At 38.4% G+C, this 20,091-nt stretch overlaps 2 protein-coding genes across 13 annotated transcripts in view; one reads left to right on the top strand and one right to left on the bottom strand.

Annotated features, from left to right (window-relative positions):
• The window catches only part of MIA2 (MIA SH3 domain ER export factor 2), a 70,479-nt gene extending 55,412 nt beyond the window's left edge, over window positions 1–15,067 (top strand). For all 6 annotated transcript variants that reach the window (XM_043516136.1, XM_043516137.1, XM_038404385.2 and 3 more), the window contains 10 exons: window positions 39–99; window positions 433–468; window positions 2,118–2,185; window positions 3,265–3,347; window positions 3,783–3,911; window positions 6,167–6,325; window positions 7,784–7,912; window positions 10,588–10,664; window positions 11,158–11,389; window positions 14,512–15,067. In XM_043516136.1, coding sequence (XP_043372071.1) covers window positions 39–99; window positions 433–468; window positions 2,118–2,185; window positions 3,265–3,347; window positions 3,783–3,911; window positions 6,167–6,325; window positions 7,784–7,912; window positions 10,588–10,664; window positions 11,158–11,389; window positions 14,512–14,678 — 1,141 coding nt within the window. In that variant the 3' untranslated portion in view covers window positions 14,679–15,067. The remainder of the gene's footprint in view (window positions 1–38; window positions 100–432; window positions 469–2,117; window positions 2,186–3,264; window positions 3,348–3,782; window positions 3,912–6,166; window positions 6,326–7,783; window positions 7,913–10,587; window positions 10,665–11,157; window positions 11,390–14,511) is intronic.
• Window positions 1–20,091, bottom strand: part of FBXO33 (F-box protein 33) — a 55,025-nt gene that overhangs the window by 9,405 nt on the left and 25,529 nt on the right. For 2 of the 7 annotated variants that reach the window (XR_005293387.2, XR_005293385.2), the window contains exons 5-8: window positions 18,838–19,029; window positions 17,887–17,972; window positions 14,905–15,001; window positions 2,056–2,153 (exon numbers count right to left, since the gene is read on the bottom strand). The gene's annotated coding sequence lies outside the window, so the exon portion shown is untranslated. The remainder of the gene's footprint in view (window positions 1–2,055; window positions 2,154–14,904; window positions 15,002–17,886; window positions 17,973–18,837; window positions 19,030–20,091) is intronic. The other 5 variants (XR_005293388.2, XR_005293386.2, XR_006281926.1 and 2 more) reach the window with 4 other exon arrangements.

Below are 20,091 nucleotides of genomic sequence, written 5' to 3' on the forward strand. Positions count from 1 at the left end.
CGTATTTAAAATTGTATTCTCTAACATTTTTATTACAGACAACGAGCAAAAGATCTAGAAGAAGAGCTAGACAGAACCATTCATTCTTATCAGAGTCAGGTATATATTTTATGTTGACTTAACTGGCATTTTGCCATATTCAGGAATGATACAGTTGATTTTCAACTTGAAACTACCACTTTAAAGCTGCTTGCCATACTGCGTTTGGCTTTGTTTGGTTAATGTCATCAGACATACCTTGATATAAATTACAATTAGCAAAGACTACCAAGTGAGTGGTATTTTTGAGTAAGAGTATAACTTCTCAATTTCAACTTTGGGGGCCTGTTCATTTTGTATCAGAAAATAGCCTTGAAGTCTTAATTTATTTTTTTTTGTGTCAGATGAATAACTTATTTTAAAGGTATTCTAATGCATATCTCTCTCTAATAGATTACTTCACATGAGAAAAAAGCTCACGATAACTGGGTAAGTTCCAAATATTAAAATTTCTCAGCTCTGTTATGGAAAAATTACAGTGCTCTTCAAACTGCTGAACAGACTGCCTTATTCCTTGACTTTATTGGGGTGTTTGCAGACAAAACTATTGATTAAATATTTTTGTTAGTAGGTTTCTGAATGACAAATCTCTTGGGTTTTCTTTTTATCAGATAAAATAGCTGTAGTAATTAAACCAAGTCTCTTTAATTCTGCCAGAATGTTACAAAATCACTTGTTATATAAATAAATCCAGTGGAACAAGATGTTGTTTAACAATTGTTTGATGTTTTGCAAATAAACTTTTTGGCCTTGTTTCAATGCTATTTTAATAAATTCCCTGGCTGTACTGTTCTGCCTTTATCTAATAGTAAAAGACATTTTGTTCTGTGATAACATTCTGCTCAGTTGCCTTTTTTTGTTTTTTTTGGTTTTTTTTGCAAGAATATTATTGCAAAATCCATTTCTCTTCTCTTTAAACTAGAAAATGAAAATATCTCACTACTAATAAATATTTCAATCTTGCAAAGGGGTCTACATAGGAGAGAATCCTATTGATGTTAATTGGACTCCATGCTAGGGTACTCCCCATACTGCCCTAGCTCTTTTTGCAGGTTTTCAAATAGACCTTATTTAAGTCTTAAAACTTGCCTGATTATAATTTTGGAGACGCAGTATAGCCATAATACTTGAATGGTGTGGATTTTTTTTGTTTGTTTCCCCATGGCCAACTTTAATGTGTGCCTCAAAGAATCTGTAAGTCAGGATGGGTAAGGTTAGATTCTGCCCTCAGATATTCACATGCAGCTTCCATTGAAGTCAGAGTTGTGTGTATGTAACCGTGGGAATAGTTTGGCCCTTTGTAAGATAAAATAAGCATCTTTTATTCAAGAAAAGAACAAAAGATGGCATTTCATCCCCTCTTCCCTTCACTATTAGATACAAACTTTGATTTTTTTTTTCATTTGCTTGCTTTTTCTTTGTTTCAGAAGTAAGTGATTAGTGGATGAATTTCAAATAATCTTTTTAGGATTTTTTCATTGTTGTTGCACAGTTCTTATGAATACATTAAAAAGAATAATTAACATTATTTGATCTTGTTTTAACTTGAGGTCTTAAGTTTACACATTTTGCTGTCAAGATTACAATAAGTTTATAACGCTTGTTTTGGATTCTGTAAGGTCAATAGTATTAGTAACTTAACTTCTTGGCTTCGATTTGCACTATTTTTAAATATGGCAAAAATCTGATGTGGAGTGTAGCCTCTTAAGATTCCCAATAAAACTGATTCTAATCATGTGATCTTTTAACAACTGACTTCAGTGGAACTGCTAATAACTTACACTGATTGTGAAAAATACCTAGGAGTTTCAACCTCTTCTAAGTCAGAGTTTCCTAGTATGTGTTTTCTATGTGGATGGTTATTAAAAATATTACGCTGGTTTTTGCTGGTGAAATCCAATATATGTACCTTTTGCACTTTCCTAAAAAGTTCATGTGATAATTTCCCCTACACTTTATAGACCTGTTTCATGTTACGAGCAACAGGCCTACAAATTATCAGTTAGAAATACTTACTGGAAATCCAGGAGGTGTACTAGTTACGAAATATTTAATTGAGTAGGTTTTTTTTCCTAAAGCTGACAGCCCGGGCAGCGGAAAGACATCTTAATGATCTGAGAAAAGAAAATGCACACAACAGACAAAAGTAAGTACTGTACTGGATAGATTCTGAACAGTATAATTTAGCTGCAATTTTGATCTTTCTGAAAGAGCGAGTGGAAAAGCGTAAAACCAGAACTGACACAGCTACAAATGGGTGTGGGTAAATTATTTTTCAGATTGTGCATGACTTAACGTGCCATGGTCATTCATGTATTTTCAGTAGAATACCCTTAACTAATGAGTCCACAGGTTTGTAGGAATGCAGTTATTTGCCCTGTCCTGTTTTTCTTCTGTGTATTAGTAATGTTCAGTGATAATGGAAAACCTTGGATGGGTAGTGGAAACATTTCTGAGTGACTGATACTTGTAGAAATGGAGAATTATTGAGAGTCTAGACTGAGCAGGAGTGATTTCTTAGCTACACAACAGTACAAATTGCGCCAGCAACAATCAGATTGCACAGTGTTCGTAGCATGGTACACCTTCAGTCTCCTCTCCGTAGTTAAAATGGTAGAAGGAACATTAGTCCATCTTGGCATAGAAACTGCTGGAGAGAATGTTGTTCTGTTTCGGTAATGAAAGAAGGGGACAAATGAAATGTAACCAGGGTTATAGTGTGTGAATGTAGGATCTGGTTAAAAATACTGAAATTAAATATCTGTTTTGAGAAAGATAACACCAGGAATTTGTTAAATGATCTCCTATATTAACCAGGAACATTGATTACTGAAAGTTTGTACTCTTAAAATTGAGTGCTATTTACTTAATAGACCATTTAAAAATCCTTATGAGGTTTACAATAACTGAGTATAATGTGATGTTGGGCTTGTAACATTTGTTCCATTTTTTAATATGTGAATTACAATTTTTACCTTTCAGTATAAAGGGAGATGAGTATTTTGAGGAATACTTAAATTGATAACTTGTTCTACGTTTGACTATTTATTTTTCGTAATTTATTTCACTAGCTAATGTAATATCTTTGATACCACCTAGGAAATGGAATTCTAGATTAATTTTATATTTCAATAGAAATGTTGGTGGAGAATTATGGATTTCCAGGAAACTGGAATGATTTTTTTTAATAAAGTTAGTAATTTTTTTTTGTTCCCATATTTACAGATTAACTGAAATGGAATTTAGATTTGACCTTTTAGAAAAAGATCCTCACGCTCTTGATGTCCCAGTTAGACCATTTGGCAGAGGTACAGTGGAGTTTTTAAAACTCCTCCTTTTTTTTTTGAATTGTAAAATACTACAGGTATGGTGTGGTGGTGATATTTTGGCACGCTCGCTCTCTCTCTCTCTCTCTTCTTCCCCCCCCCCCCACCAGCATATTCATAACTGTTGTAAGCACAGCAAGCATTTGTGCATGCAAATATCACTTTTTTTTAAAGCTGACCCTGAGTGAATACATTATTCTAGATCACTTAAACATTTTTCTACTGGGTATTTAGTCTAAAATAAGAATTTTGAAATGCCTTTGAAATTAGACCACATTGTGGTTTCATTCTAGAACACATAACAAAACCACCCGATTCATTTCACTTCTGACCCAATTTTGAATTTAAATTGTGAAAAGTAAACTACTTATGCAGTTTTTAACACTGAATTTGAATATTTCGTTTTAACTGTTCCAGAGCATTCCCCATATGGACCCTCACCCATGGGCCGGCCTTCATCTGAAACAAGAGCTTTTCTTTCCCCGCCAACCTTATTGGAGGGCCCTTTAAGACTTTCTCCTATGCTTCCAGGTGGTGGAGGAAGAGGTACAATTCTTAAATTTCAAAGCATCTCTATTCTGAATTTCATTCTCCTCTATTAATCTATCTCATCTTTTTCTCCTGATGGTGACCTGCAAAAGTATTTAAAAACAGCCAACTCAGTATAAAATGAAATCCCCAGATAAACATGAAAATAATTTTCTCGCTCATTTTTAAAGCAGTCCATTATGTAATATCGGTAGCAATAGTGGATCACTAAACTATGGTTTTACTCCTTGTGGCATCACTTCGTACAGAAGTGTAGGGAAACAGGCAAACTTGGTCTCTTTTGGACAGACAGGGATGCTGCCTAAGCCTTTCCTCCTTTACAGAGGTAGAATTCCTGCTCAGTCTCGTTCCACGATCAGCAACAAGAGTTGGTCACTGACATCATTAGTTTCCTGAAGAGAGTGCTGCTGCTCCCAGCTCAAAGAATACTGGTCTGAAAATGACAAAGGGAGGGGAGTGCACCTATGCACTCAAACAGTGTGGGACAATCCTAATGGGGCTGGCAAGAAATATGTTTCTCTGGGAAGTGAGGTAGGGCTTGAAGGAAGGAGTAGCTTCCTCTTCTCCCGCCCCCCCTTCCCCAAAAATCTGTGGCAGCCTTTGTTCAGGAGAACACCACTATCCCACAGATATAAGAGAGGGAGAGAATCTGTGACTCCCTTCACCTCTGTCTCTCACGGATTCTGTGGTAGTCTTTGCAAACATAAGAGAACTGGAGGAATGGGGATAAGGTGAAGTATTGCAAGGGAGCTCAGCAGTTTGTTACAATGCAGTGGGAGTGGAAGTCTCTGGCTCATTACTCTTTGCAGAAGCTGCTTCTCCAGTTACTACTATTGTGTCTGCCCCTAATGACATATTCAGACCCAACTTGATTGGAGATGAGATCCTTCTATTTGTGAAGAGGAGGAGCAGCAGATCAGCTTAGGATGCTAAATAATCAAAATTCAATTAAAAATAGCATTTTAAAATGAAAAATTGAGGCCACTTCAAGGTTAACGATTTAAGTTCTTAGAACTTTGAAAATGCAAACTGAAGATGGAAAGTTCGGCCTTAGCTATATCACATTTAAAACCTGGTCTCTTAATTAATAATTTATTATATAAATAGGAGAAACTGGAATTTTGTATACACCTCTTTACATTACAAATACCTTCAAATTTGAAGAGAAACAGTACAGTAGTTATTAACAGTTGAATGGTCTCCAGGATGATTTGGTCCTCTCTGGGGGACAGTAGGAAGGAATGAAAGTTTCAACTTGTTCACTTTAAAATGCAATTCTACTGTGAAAAGGGACTATGTATGCATAGTCCTGCCTATTTATTTTAGTGACAGAAATAAGTATCTACCATTCATTTCATGCTGCAGAGCCAGTGAAGCTGAGTGAGCAAGATATTTTAAAAGAAATTGGTAACGAAGTTCTGATTGTATAATCTTTTTGTAATTTTGTGAAAGACAGAAAATAGCTTGACTTTCAGATTCCAGGCTGTTTGAGGTGCTGACAGTGAGGAAAAGTAATTGAAACTCAAAATGACATCATGGAGTTTCATATTTGTGTCATTTTTTTCAGCGCAAATCATGTTTTATTTTTTTTTTAAAGAGAAAATAACTTACAGGAGTATTTTATAAAAGAATTAATAAAGTAGTTTCACCTACTACACAGCTCCTGAGTTTTCCTTCCCATTTTTTGTGGTCTTACCACATTTACAATAAAATGCTCTTTCCCTATTTCTTCTGATCTGTGAAACCAACTTTACATGCTCTAATCTCCTTTGATTCTCTTCTCTTCCAACTTTTGAAAGCGTTGCTCACTAGAATGGTCAAATTAAAAGAAAAAAAAAATCTGAATTTTTTTAATCTACCATGTCCCTTCAAGCTGCAGAGGACTACAGTGAGAAGAACTTTTAACAAGAAGGTACCAGCTTCACTGATTGGAATGATAGGAGGATTTATTTCCTTTTTTTTTTAAAAAAAGGAATCTGAATATATTGTAGATTCATCTTTTAAGGAATTAAGCTTTTATTGCTTCTTTAAGCAAACCTTTTAAACACTTTCAGTAAACATGACAACTAAGCTGATGCAGCAATTATGGTGAATCATGACAATTCACCTGGTAAATTGTCCTGCTTTAGCTATGCTTCTACCACATATTTAAAGCACTGGCACTTTTTTTCTTACTATTGACAGACAGTGAAGTTTGCTGCAACACATTATTAAAATGTTTGAATAAACTGGTATCTTATTTCTTTAATAAGGATCAAGAGGAGCAGGGAACCCTGCCATGTATGAAGCTGCTAATGAAAGAGGAGAATTGAGCTCTGATAGGTTATCTGATTCCCACAGAGCACCTTCAGACACTGGGTCCCTATCACCTCCATGGGATAGAGATCGTAGGATAATGCTGCCATCATCAGGTAAATAAATATCCTGGCCATCAGATATTTGTAAAAATGTAATTGTAAGAATATTGGAAACCTGATGTGTGTTCAGATACTAGCTACATTTTAAAAAGACATTTACAGTCACTGCTTTCTACCTAACTTTGACATGTAACCCTGCTTTCTGTGCACAAGGGAGAGTATGCTGCAACACGTCAAGGTTATAATAGTAGGTTCATTCCCCTTGTGCATTGGTGAGTCCCAGGAGGAGCTTAGATTTCTCCTGGAGCTCCTCTCCGGAGGTGCATGGCTCTGTGCTGCACCAAGCATAGGATTGTGTATATAATGTATAACTGAGCATTTGGGGGTTAAATTAATTGCAAGTATTTTATTAGAGGCTTGTTCTAGGCATTAGAAATTCAAGCTGTGTCTAGTCTGGAAGATTCTATGATCACTAGAGAAATGGTGAGATCTCAAGAGCTAAGAGAGAGCAGAAGCTGACCCATAGAGGGTATGTCTGCACTAGGAAATGGTGGGTTGTTTTTGTTACAAAGAGAGAGTTTAACACATTGTAAAATCCTGTATCTTTGTTAAAAACAAGCTTTTTTCCTAGTGTAGATATACAGACTGCTTAAAACACATGGTTGGGGAAGTGTGCTAAAGTCATTGAAGTTTAAACAGGTTTTACTTTTTGATTAAAGGAAAGCTCTCTTAGAGGTTGATTTCACCCTGGCCTTTTTAATTAAATTGCTAAAGCTTACAGTAAATGTTCTTGATCTCCCATGTGTTCTTCAGCAAAACCAGGGACAACCAACCTTGACGTTCCTGATATGTCTAAGTTACAACGTAAGCATGGGAGAAGTGAGGGGGACACAACCTGTCAGGCCATCTAAATACATAATAAAACAGTAAAGGGCGCAAGCTCAATTCAAAAAGAAATCCAGTTTCAGGTCACCTTTTAGTACATGAGATGAATATGCCTTAAATGTAAGTATTCCAGATTTAATGAAGTAGGGTAGTCTCTATAGCATGGCCTGCTACAGTACATGTTAATGTAGTCTTAAAAAAATCAAACTTCATCTATATTGAACATACTGCATATTTTAAAACATATGGTAATTATTCCTGACTAAAGCGCTGATCCGGCATGTGGGTCAGCTGCTGCATCAGTCATGTTGGGTTCAATTTGCATAGTAGGATTTTTCTGGTATTGTATTCTTAAGCAACCGTTGATCTTATTTTAAATCTGTGTAGAACTTGATGATGATTTTATTTACCAGAAGTGCAAGTAGTAAGGATGCCCTGCTGGAGACTTATCTTCATTTCTTATTTTATTTTAAGACAGTTTTCCTATATTATACACTATCTAATTTTGGATATTTTGTGAGATTTTAAGAAATCCAAAGAGGAAACAGGTAGACATATAACTTAATTAACAAAAAATCTGAGACTCTCTGCTAAATAGACTGCCTCTTGTGATTAATTGAATGGTAGGTCAGCCATATGATCCAACTCTCCCCCCTCGAAGACAAGAAAGATTTTATTCTAATCCTCCAAACTCAGGAAGGCTTTCTGGACCAGCAGAACTACGAAGTCATAACATGCAGTCTTTTGATAAAGCAGGTAGGAATTGCTTTAATCTGCGGCCATTATGTGACTGAATGAAAGATATTACAATTATATAATTATGTAATAAGGTATGGTAGTGGATTACCTGTTAGTTACCATGGCTCAAACCTATAACATGAGATTGTTCTGTTCAGAAACGTTTTTCACCATTTGCTAGCCCAGATACTACTTTCCCTATTATCAGGATAGCAATCTATTTCACAGGATGGATTGTGCTCACTGAATGGTAGCTATTCAATATTTTCTTTGTATCCTCCTCATTCAGTGTGAGGGCCTATGCCTGTTTACAGCATTCAGACTCTGCACTGAATGCAACATTAATCATTTCCTCATGGGCTTTCCTATGGGACTCATCACTGTGGCATCAAAGAGCTTCACAAATGTTACCACAACACCCATGGGAGCTAAAATGGTGGTATCCCCTCTGGAAAATGGGGAACTGAGGCACAGAGATTAAGGCTAAAACTATCATGTATCCACTAACTTTGGGTGCCCAAATGGAGACCTTTAGGGCCTGATTTTTTCAGAGTACTTACTATTTTTATAGCCCCTGTAATACAGAAGGGCCAGGGAGCAGTGGGAGAGTGCTAGAGGGGAAATATATAAACTCAAGGCTTATTAAGGCATGGTTCCCTGTAGACTAGGGAAGATGGCTGCAGGTTAATTGGAGCACCTGCAGTCAATTAAGGCCCTGTTAGGAACCTAATAAAACTCCGTGTTGGGCAGACGGAGGAGGAGAAGAAAGGACTGGAGCTTGAAGGTGTGTTGAGAGATTTGGAAGACTGGAGAACTGGAGTAAGGGAGACCCTGCCCAGCAGGACAGGGAGACTCCCTTCCCCCCAGCATCTAAGGACTGAGGGTAACCCCACCTAAGGGGGATGAGGGTAAGAAACCCACAAGGTTGAGAGGGGCTGGGACTCAGAGCAAGGAGCAAACCCAGACCCCCTCCCCTCCTCTATTACCTTCCTGGGCTAGTAGTGGGGCCTTTGGCACCCAAGAGCAGGACCAAAGGATGGTATCTTAGCTCCCTGCCAAGAAAAACGCAGGACCCACCAGACTAAAATCTGCCATCTTGCCACACCCCTTATATGTTCAAAGCACAGGACCCACTGACTCAGTTACAGCTGAGAGGGCTCTGCACTCCTGCAAATCAGGTCTTGGATGTTTCAAGTTGAACATCCAGAAAATGAGGCAAACCACAAGGTATGCTTACACTGCATCTGGGGGTGAGCATATCCGCCCAGGTCCAGACTTATGGTAATGGGGTTTGCACTAGCATGCTAAAAATAATTGTAATAGACCTTGCTTTGGGGTTGTGACTTGAGCCGGAGCTGTCAGCTCCGCCCTAGCTCCTAGGTTTGACAGCTTAAGCGCCACCCTGCTGGTCCTCAGTAAAGATTCCTAGGGTGCTTTAATGTAGTACTGTTTCAAATGGTGCTGTGTTGAAGTACACTGTGTCTATATGGAGCAGTTTAATGCATAAAATTAGTGCACTTTAGAAATCACACCTCAGTAGAGTGTACCCCACCAAACAGACAATCCACAAGACTTTTAAAGTAGACCTATATTTGAGATTTTGAGAAGGGATCTTGATGATCTATTTGATTTGAGAAAAATGTCTCCTCTGTGCTATGGAAGAAGCAAACCAGATATAAAGTGCAAATAGAGGTCCAGCATTACTTGCCTGGTGGCATAAGTAGCTGTCTGGCCTCAGCTATTTCTTTACATTTCAATGCTTTTTGCTCATATAAAAAGAGAAGCTAAAGCAGGATTGTTCAAAAGTCAATTCCCCAAGTATGTATGATTGTTTTTTGTTGTTTTTTTATTTTAGGACAGGCCACAGTCAGTGACAATACAATGTCAGATTCCCTTCTGGCATCCACTCCTCTCCAACTCTTTTTTTTCATTTTGTTTTAGAAAACACATTTAATCTGGCACCTTTCATAAGAATTAAAATATCACCTTGTTTACAAAACAGATCTAACACAAGTAGCAACAAAGCATTGTGGGGAAACTTGCACTATTCTTTCTCAGCCCTGATATAGTGGGTGAGAGAATATTGCAGTCTCTTTGGAGATTTTGCTAAGATTGCGGCCATATTTTTAGGCCTTCAGACTGAAAGAGAGACTACAGAAATTTAGTACTTGTGGCACCTTAGAGACTAACACATTTATTAGAGCATAAGCTTTCGTGAGCTACAGCTCACGAAAGCTTATGCTCTAATAAATGTGTTAGTCTCTAAGGTGCCACAAGTACTCCTTTTCTTTTTGCGAATACAGACTAACACGGCTACTACTCTGAAACCTACAGAAATTTAGACTAAAAATAGCAAGCCTTAGTGGTGTGGTGTATATGCTAAGATGTATGTTCCCAAGCAAGGAAGATCATGTTATAACTGAGAAATATAATATCCAGGAGAGAGAGAATTTATTTGGCCAACAGCAACTTGGAAAATTGCAGCTGGGTTGTAGTGCTATCAGATGTTTATCCCCTTCCTAAATGGTTATAATGATGATCAGGCCCAGAAACATAATCCTTAATTGCCCCTTAGCACATATCCAACACCCCATTCCCCTTCTTTTTTGGGGCAAACTTTATTGTTAGTGGTTTAAGAAAAAGTGGTGGGAAAACCTATCCATGCTAATTTATTTTGTTACTTTTCAACACAGATGGGCAAGCATCTCCAGAAAATAGTTCAAGGACAGAGCCCCGTGGAAATGGAACTAAAGACCATCCCAGTTTTAGTGTAAGTAATTTTATTTTCTACCAAACTTTTTGTGCAAGGATATATTTTTAATCTATTTGTTCTAACATTAAGGCAAGGTTTTTTGTGTGTACTAGATCAGTTATGTTCCAGTTTGTTCCTCTATCACTTTTTAAAGACACACAAACTTGTGTATAGATTTGTGATGGCACCCACAATGTACTAGGCACATATCCAAGCATGTATACAAGACAACATCGTCCCTATCCCAAATTAATTGACCACCTGAAAAACTAAAAAGACAAAAGGATGTGGGGAAGGGGATACAATGTATAGTGATCAGGATGATGGCTTGTGTGCACTTGTTTCCCCTGACTGTTCCCAGCTGCATTCTTTAAGATTAACTGGCCCAAGATCTGGCAGAGCCAGGAATAGAACCCAGGTTTCCTAGCTCAGTCCTCCACCTCCTGTCTTGAAAATACAGGCCTCATCTCTTTCAGAAAGCTAATTGACCAGTTTCTGATTTTTGCTATAGAATTTCCTAAATGTGTCTGATCAGTCACTCACCTCTGAAAGTGAAGCAATTGGATCAGGGTTTGCTCCCCTACCTCTCCCTCCAGTGAGAGCTCCACTGCTCTCTGTGGATCCTAGAGGAGCTTTTATAAGAAGAGGACCTCCTTTCCCACCTCCTCCTCCTATTGGCATGTATGGACCTCGTGAATATTTTTCAAGGGATTTTGCAAGTCTACCACATCCTTCATTGGCAAGTATGTAATTTTCTTTAGTTTAAATTCCCTAAAACTACCATCCTCAGGGTGTATGTGTAAATTATATTCCTGATCTTACTGTGTTTCTTTAAGACCTCTTTTGGTGTTGGTACAATCTTATTCTGCACACCCTTTTTCCTCTCCTTCAAATCAAGCTAATGTGAAGGGCATGACAAAGTAGCTACTTTTTCATAAAGTTAAGATTTTAAGTTTCATCCCAAATCTATCTATCCTGTTCTTGTATAATGCACTACATAACTGTAAAATCACTGTCTGTCAAGGAAACTAGGCCAGATTCTCTAGCCCATCCCTATTTCCCAGCAGATGTAGAACTGGTATAACCAGGTCCTATGCCAACACCCCATCAGCACAGACAGGGGGCAATGGCAGAGTACACTGCACTCTGAGGCTCATAGCCTGCTGAGGTAAGCTAGAGCAGTCCCCAGGCGCTCTAGTTTACGCTAGGGACAGAGAAGCTTGGCCAACAATTTCTTTAGACCTATAAATATTACTGTACTGTAAGTGTGCACTTTGACACTTAATTGGTGTTGTCAGGGGATGTGTACAATGTATCTAGAAACAAGTCCTCCAGCCCAGGTCCACTGACATAGCATACTAAAAATAGCTATTCTGACTCAAGCAACAATGTCCAGGCATGGTCTACACAGCTATTTTTAGTGCACTAGCCAGAGCTCTGCTGTGCAGATCCAGGCTGGGAGGCTCCCTCCTACATGCACTCTAAACAGTGTTAGTCTCTATAGTTTCTTTATATACTTACTCACTTTTCACCTTTTAAAAATATATCTTCCTCCCTTCAACAACAAGCCATTAGACAGTAACATGAACTAAATCACAGCCAGCTTTAGGATTCAGTTCAAAACTATGTAAATGAAAGTTAAATCTTCCACAACTGGATAGCTTTTATTTTGGTTAAAGGAAAACTGAGATCCTGCCAAGTTCTAGCCTTCTACAATACACATCTGACACAGGTGCTTAGAATCTTCCAAAGTGAGCACAGAGCAAGAATAGTAGAGAAGATGCTGCAGGGATGTGGTCACTTGATAAAGGAAAATGCCTCGCTCTCCCGATAAGAAGGCTGAGTGCTGGCATAATGCTACTGGTGCTGTTCCTCTATTTTCACTGCGCAGAAGATTGTGTCATGGGCAAACCATTAACTGCCCCCAGATTGAAATCTTGCCTTTATTAAGACTCATCTATTTCATTGCCCTACCTATGAAGTAGACTTGCATACTGCTAGCTGTAAGATATTTATTCCACTTCACACACAAGATTGTTCTGAGGTGGCAGGAGAGTGGAATTTTGATATTTTCTAGAATCTGAAAGTCTGTCTACACTACACAGTAAGGTTGACATATCACCTGATAACTTAATTGGGTCAGTGTCTATACTACAGCCTTCCTCCAGCTGATGCAAGTGCCCTACTTCACTGACATAACTTAAGGTGACTAGAAAGCAATTGTGAAAAATCAGGATGGGGTGGGGGATAATAGAAGCCTATATAAGAAAGACCCTAAAATTGGGACATCTAGTCACCCTAACATAACTTCACCTCTACAGAAGGCACAGAGCTTATGTTAAAGTAGTTAGGGTGAGAGTCTGTGTATATTGCCTGTTGGCTGTCTTGTCAATCGCACAGAAGAAAGCTGGGAAGCTAGAGCCCAGCTGTCCCCTGCTCTAGTGGCTTCCCTCCCTCCAAGCCATGAAATTGACAAGCCAGCCTGCCTCCTTCCAGGGAGAATCATAGAATCATAGAATATCAGGGTTGGAAGGGACCCCAGAAGGTCATCTAGTCCAACCCCCGAAGGGAAGAGAAGGAAGCAGCTGAAAAGCTTGGGCAGCTGGACCCTGTGCTTGAGGCTTCTCACGCCCGGGGAAGCTTCCCACTTTCCCGTGCAGGGGGAAACAAACAGCCCCTCACAAGCCTATGAGGTAGCTGGGCTCCTGGCAGACTGGCCTCTCAGCTCCCGACACTGCCCCTCTTAAGTTGGTGGAAGTGCTCCTGGTGAGGAGACCCACCACCAACCGAAGGAGGGTAGCGTGCATACTTACAGCAGTAGCTATAAGTCAACCTAATATAGGTCAATTTACATTTCTAATGTAGACATACCCTTAGTACACAGATGTGCAGTGGGAAAGTAGAACAGAGTTTGACCAATGCCTCTCAGAGCTGGCAAAATCAAATTAGGAAGCATTGGGCTTCATGTTTGAGGTCACTTAATACTTGCTTATAGGAGGCTGAAGATTAGTTTCCCCTCAAACAAGTAAGTGTTAGGCTGCTGTGCTCAAGCCCCATCTCACTCAAATGAGCCCACATGCCCCAGGCAGGCCCTGCAAAAGGCAACAAAACCTCATGATCAAATGTTTTGGTGCAGTTTAAAAAATTTGCACAGAGGGACAGTTGTGTTGGGCACACTTTATAAATTATAGCTCTGTAGGAGGGGTGAGATGAGTTTGATCTTCACTTTTGACAAACATTTAGGGATACTTTTAAAAGGCTTTAAGGGACTATTAAGGGGTTTTTTCCATTATTTTCTACCAACAAAAGCTCATCAAACTTTTAAGATGCCTGATGTGGGGCTTTTCAAGCACAATGCTTAAATAACGTACTCTAATGAAGAAGTACCTGCCAACAGCCATCACAGTTCATGTCCCAATCAATAGACTTGGACTGTATCCACTGATTCTTCTTCCTCCAGGAACACAAGGCCTTTACAAATTGAGCAAAAGGAGAACCTTGCAGAATGCCATTCCTCAAGTGATTGACTGTTTGAGATGGCAATGGCATATACATACCTACATTTGCTCTCATTACATTGCAGTACCCTGTAATTGGATACCATTGAGAGGTGCAACATGGTTTGGTGCATCTTCCAACTCTCTTCCCATCCTGGACTGTAGCACTGGGAATTTAACACCTAGTACAAGTCTTGTGTGTTCTGGCATCATGCCCTTTTCTTGTTTACAGACACAGGTCACTGTAAATCATTGAACTGCTAGAAGATTGATTGGCATAGTGAGAAAAGGGATCCAGCACAGTCTATTTTTTTGAATAATGAAGCTTTAAAAGTGTAACCAGCTAAATACTTAATATCTTTAAACAGTGAGAAATCCATTCCCAGTGAGGCCTTTTTCTCAATATCCACCACAAAGAACTGGATCTCTTCTGCCTCCTCCACCTTCACTTGAAAATAGGAGTGAGCCTCCTGCATTAATTCATCCATCAAATACTCCAGCTACCGGACATCCAGAGCCACAGCAAGACACCTGATGCTGTTGTCTGACATGTTGGGAATTAACCTGATGTGCTCTTTCTATACCTGTAAAATCATCTTCAGTTAAGTAACTACTGTTACTTAAGGGATTCTATATAAATACTTTGCTCAAATTGAAGCTTAACAATTCTCAGGATAGTGTTTTGTAAATAAGGATAAAATTAAATGGTTTTCATTGTACAGTAGTCCTATTTTAAATTAAGTATTTTTAATTTGAGTCACCTGTTCTGAAGGTGTCCTAAACTAGAGTAACATTGAAAACAGTCCAGCTGTTGTCTCCCCTGCACAGGGAAACTCTGCATGCAAAGAGCAGTGCTTGCTGTAGGAGTAAGAAGAAAAATGTGAAAACAACAAATGTTTGAATTAATAAAATGCAGTCACTTTACAAACTTGTGTGGTGGTAATGTTAAGCAAACTGTTAAATTTCTGTATAAACTACTTCTGACTCTCTCCCTTCTCCTATCAACTAACATGTGAGCTTACTGCAATGCTTGTAGTCTCTAAAGTTTAACTGCCCAAAGCCATTCAGCTCAAATATTTGTATTTTAGTTTACTACTACACTAGACAAATATTTCTTAAATGCAGTTACGCATTTATAGTGTTTAGCTTACCCATTGAGAGAATAAATAGACTGAAAAGAGGGACTTAAGCCATTCCTTTCTTCAGATTTGTTCCATTTATTGATCTCATCTCTTTAGTCCTGTTACAGATGTAATCTAAAAATGGCATCTGTTCACACTAAAACCTCATATCACTCTGTGGATCTCACTAACCATGACATCTAACATCTAGAAAAAAATCTAAATGGATTTGCTTAATTGGATATTTGTATTGATTTGCTAGTAATTCCCTTTGACTACTCCATCTTGTATTCCATATTTATGTATGTGCCACTTGATGCTCGACCCTAAGTGGAAAAAAGGCAAATGATAGGTCAGTGACCTATGTTACAAACCCCTCTGTTAAAAGCAAGACCTGGTGCACTGAGGCAAGCTAAACTTACTGTGGCAGCTTTGAAAAATTGTTTTAATTATGAAATTAGTACAGTTTCTCCAGGGTAAATTCCATATACACTCAGTTTTGACAACTAAAACTGGGGTGGTGGGGGGTATGTGTGGAATCCATGAGGTTAATGAGGCACCTAACTTGTTTTTAGGCACTATTGTGATCCACAAAACTCCCACTCAGTTGCTGCTTAATACTGTAGGAACCTATGCTCATTCAGTGAATAAGTTTCTTCTCCCCTGCCCCCCCTCTGGGCATGCACACAGCAGCTTCGCTCTAGGCACCTGGGTGTCTATCTCCTGCCTAGGTCCTACCTACTGCTGCCAAGAGGGATTCACAAACAAGGAAAGAGATGGATAGCTAAACACCTGAGTCATGTGTGGGGGGGCATAGGACCACCTCCTGTGCTATCTTTATCTTTAGCTTACTGGATAAAGTTAGCACACATCCCTCTCATGTGCATCTCCCATTGGTTCACATGCTGGTTATGTGGATCACACTGTTGTTCCTGTGGCTTTCTAGGTGCCATGCTATTCAGTGTTGCAACAGCACTTTGTGATTCACACCCAAAGACTTTTGTAGTGACAGCTTAAGTGCACTACAGAACTGATCAGTAGTGAAGGCAAGTTCATGGGGAGGTTGGCATAAATGCATTAGCAGAAACATCCAGTAGTGAACTAGTTAACTGGCATTTTAAATGGTCATTTCCCCCACAGTAGTAAATGTGGCAATTCTTCCCTCCCATGCCTATGGTTTCAGGTGAGTTGCAGGATCAGTTTGTTTCCCCTGTTTTTTTTTTTTAATATTCAAAGGCTGGAATTTAAATTAAATTAGGACAGCTCTGCACCACTGGTGGATTCAACTGCTAATACATAAGGCCTAGGTTACAAACAAAAACTGATTATATGGAGGGGGAGGGAGGAAGGGGGAGAGGATACATGTAAAAAAAAAAATGGTCAATTCCGAGCAGTCTTCCTCCATTTAATTTACCGGAAAGCCAGATTGCTCTGGCTGGATGCTTTGTGAAGCAACCCTGTGCAAAAAAATAGATTCACCAATGCTGTATATATCCTAGGGAAGTGTTCCAGTTTGAAAGGAGCAACAACTATCGGCCTAATAAAGAAGGTATCAAATATGCTGGCTCCTGTGGATCTCCAGGGGTAAAGGAGACAGCAGCAATAGTAAGGAAAAGTGATCAAGGATTAGGTGAAAATCTAATCAGAATGGACAAAGTGGGCCTAGGACCACTTGAACATGGATTGAGCTAAATTTTAAAAATTGGCAGGGTTAGACAATAGTAAATATCAAGAGGTTTTTTGAAAACAGTGGTGCTATACAAGCAAGCACAGGCTGACATGATGGTAAGGCCATAGATAGTGTACGTAGGGGTGCACCCCATTTCAAATGACTAGTGATGCTTTGCTTCTAATTAAAAGTAGGCAGGAACCTGTAGGTAAATTGCAGATTTTCCAAAACTTCACAGGTCCCCATTTTGTCTATGCTTTATTGCCTGATCAGTTTCAGAGTTCTAGCTATAGTTACTGGGCTATCGCAACAGTAGAACCTCAGAATTATGAACACCTGAGTGATGAACTGAACTGAACTGACTGGTTAACCACACACCTCATTTGGAGCCAGAAGTGCAATCAGGCAGCAGCAGAGACGAAAAAAGCAAATACAGTACAGTGTTGTGTTAAACTACTAAAAAAAAGGAAATTGTTTCTGTGCTCATTTCGTTTAAATTAAGATGGTTAAAAAAGCATTTTTCTTTGCAGTCAAGTTTCAAAGCTGCATTAAGTCAATGTGCAAAATCCTTAGTAGGACTTTCCGTCTGAAACAATTACCTTACAATGCTATTCCTAGCAACCTCTGTAACTGTAGAAATAATTTCTACAAGGGGGAGATGGGGGTGAATCATGATTTTTTACTTTCCTCCCATTTTATAAAAAGTAACTTTGGACTTGTGTTTCGTTTCCTCATTATTTAAAATCTGTTTCTACTGCACAGATTTTCTGAGAAGTTTCACACTTAAAACACTGACCTATGCCACAGCAGACAAGTCCAGGGCCCCATTAATAGCCTTACTATGAGAATACAAAACTGGCGAGTAAAGAGCCTGTGGTACATTTGCAACCGCCATCATATTTCAATATGAATGAACTGCCACGAGTCAAGAAAGATTAAATGTTTTCACTAACCTCTTCGCGCTTCCATCAGGGTTTGAAGTCAATCTTCCTAAGGGTAAGATTTTCAAAAGCACTTAACTTTAAGCTCCTGTATACATCTACCAAAATTTTCAAAAGAAAAAGTTCTAATTTACTGTACTGAATATCTAAACCTTTCATGGTTAATGAAACATTTATTTTACAGTGACCGCTTTTATGATACTAAAAAGTTTAATACACAATTTTAGCCCCTCATGCTGCAAACCCTTTTTGTGCTTAAATGTAAGGATGCACAACAGCCCCATTGAAGTAAATAAGAGCAAAGTTCTGCATCAGTGTTTGCAGGATCAGGGGCTTATAAGCAAAATACTTCTGGAAAGTTATCACTTTTGTAAGGTTCAGGTAAGATACCCTACCAGTAATGGCATTTTAAACTCCCCAGCCTCCACCCAGCATTTATAGTTTAGTTCATTATAAATTGTAATCTAAAGTTACAATAGCACAAATTTTCAGATTAATTTTATAGCAGCTCAACTTTTTTTTTTATTAAACAGAATGATTCAAATATATTTAAGTTGCCCCAATTTAAGTTCTTCCACTCTGATATCCACCCTCAGTTTATTAGGTTATATTTATGAAGTTATTACTCTGATTTACACTTATGGAAACTAGGAGAGCTAGATCATGTATATTTCCCTAGCATTGTCCAAACTACAAGGTATTTTAAATCACACTTTATCCATATTTCTTATTGAATTTTCCAATTTGGAGGAATCCAAGATTTGCAATACCAGTTCAGACCATTCATGTTAACCCTATGGTGCAACATTCCACACACGTTCAGGAGATTAAATAAAGATGGTTACTGATCAAAGGAAAATTTGTAAAATTCAAATACAATTGTGTAAGTAGATATCCATCATCAAAAAGTTCAACTGTACATACGATTTTAAGTTTCGATATTCTAGCTATTTATGTACAAACCTTTAACAAACACAGAACTGGTAAGTAAGGTCCCATGAGAAGAAAATCTAAGGGAAAAGGGAATTCAGGAGAGCTGGCAGTTCCTCAAGGAGACAATATTAAAAGACACATCTGCGAACTATTCTCATGCAAAGGAAACATAGAAAGAATAGTAAGAGGCCAACATGGCTCCACCAGGAGTTCTTTAATAACCTGAAAATCAAAAAGGAAACAAAAAAAAATGGAAAGATGGTTACCCTTAAGTCTGGGAAATTAGTTAAAAGCAAACAAAAGGAACGGTTTAGAAAGAGAAACAATATCTGCCACTAGCGTTAAGAACGAACAAATTTGACGCAGAATAGTACCTCTCTCTAGGGCTTACAATCTAGTTTCACAAAACACTGGATATTAACATGGTTGGGGATTTTTTATTTATATATATATATTTTTTAAAAGCAAAGAAACACTTATCCTCTTCATTAAGTTCTACTTGATCTTAGCTTCCTCCTGGACAGCTGAAGACTTTAACCTTAAATTTTAGTTGAATAATGGCAGCACCCCTTCTACTGCAAGCTGCTTTACAGGCTCTACTGGGCTTACACCCTATTTGAGTCCTGGATCTGAACCCACAATCCTAGTGCTCAACGGCGACAGAGTCATGACACTTGTGCATTTCTGCCTTTCATTTGATGTTACTATAATAAGAAACAGGCTACAGTTCTATTTCCCCTCTCACCACTACTACCCATACCTAAGCTACTTCCCTTTTCAAAAGAGGATGGGTTAAAGGATTGTTTTCTAGACTTCGTAAAAGAAATTGAGACACTAACATCTTAGTAAGCAGCATGGTTTATATGATTAGTAGTAGTTTGTTATCCTAAACTTTCATCTTCAATAATCAGGATTAAATTAATATTTGGCACACAAGCACACTGTAAGCAGCCACTTGACAGTTCTCATGGCACAGCCAGTAACTGCTATGGTGTGGCAGTTCTTTATACCAGTCTACCAAACGTGCAATTTTCATCCACAATATGCAATTAGATTTATAAAAATAGATAAAATGTCAAACTGAAGCATTGTAGGTATTCATAATCTATTTAATAGTGGGACACTGACATGAATACTACAGTTTTCTAGAGCACATTAGATTTTGAGTTAAGCAGTTGCAACTGGTGCAGGAATTTCTCAGTCAGTCTATATTCTACAATCTACGATTTACTGTATCAGACTAATAAGCCATATCAAATGTGCAATATTCGTTCTATGCTAGCT

Source organism: Dermochelys coriacea, chromosome 6 (assembly GCF_009764565.3).
Source record: "Dermochelys coriacea isolate rDerCor1 chromosome 6, rDerCor1.pri.v4, whole genome shotgun sequence".
In the NCBI taxonomy this organism is placed as follows: domain Eukaryota; kingdom Metazoa; phylum Chordata; order Testudines; family Dermochelyidae; genus Dermochelys; species Dermochelys coriacea.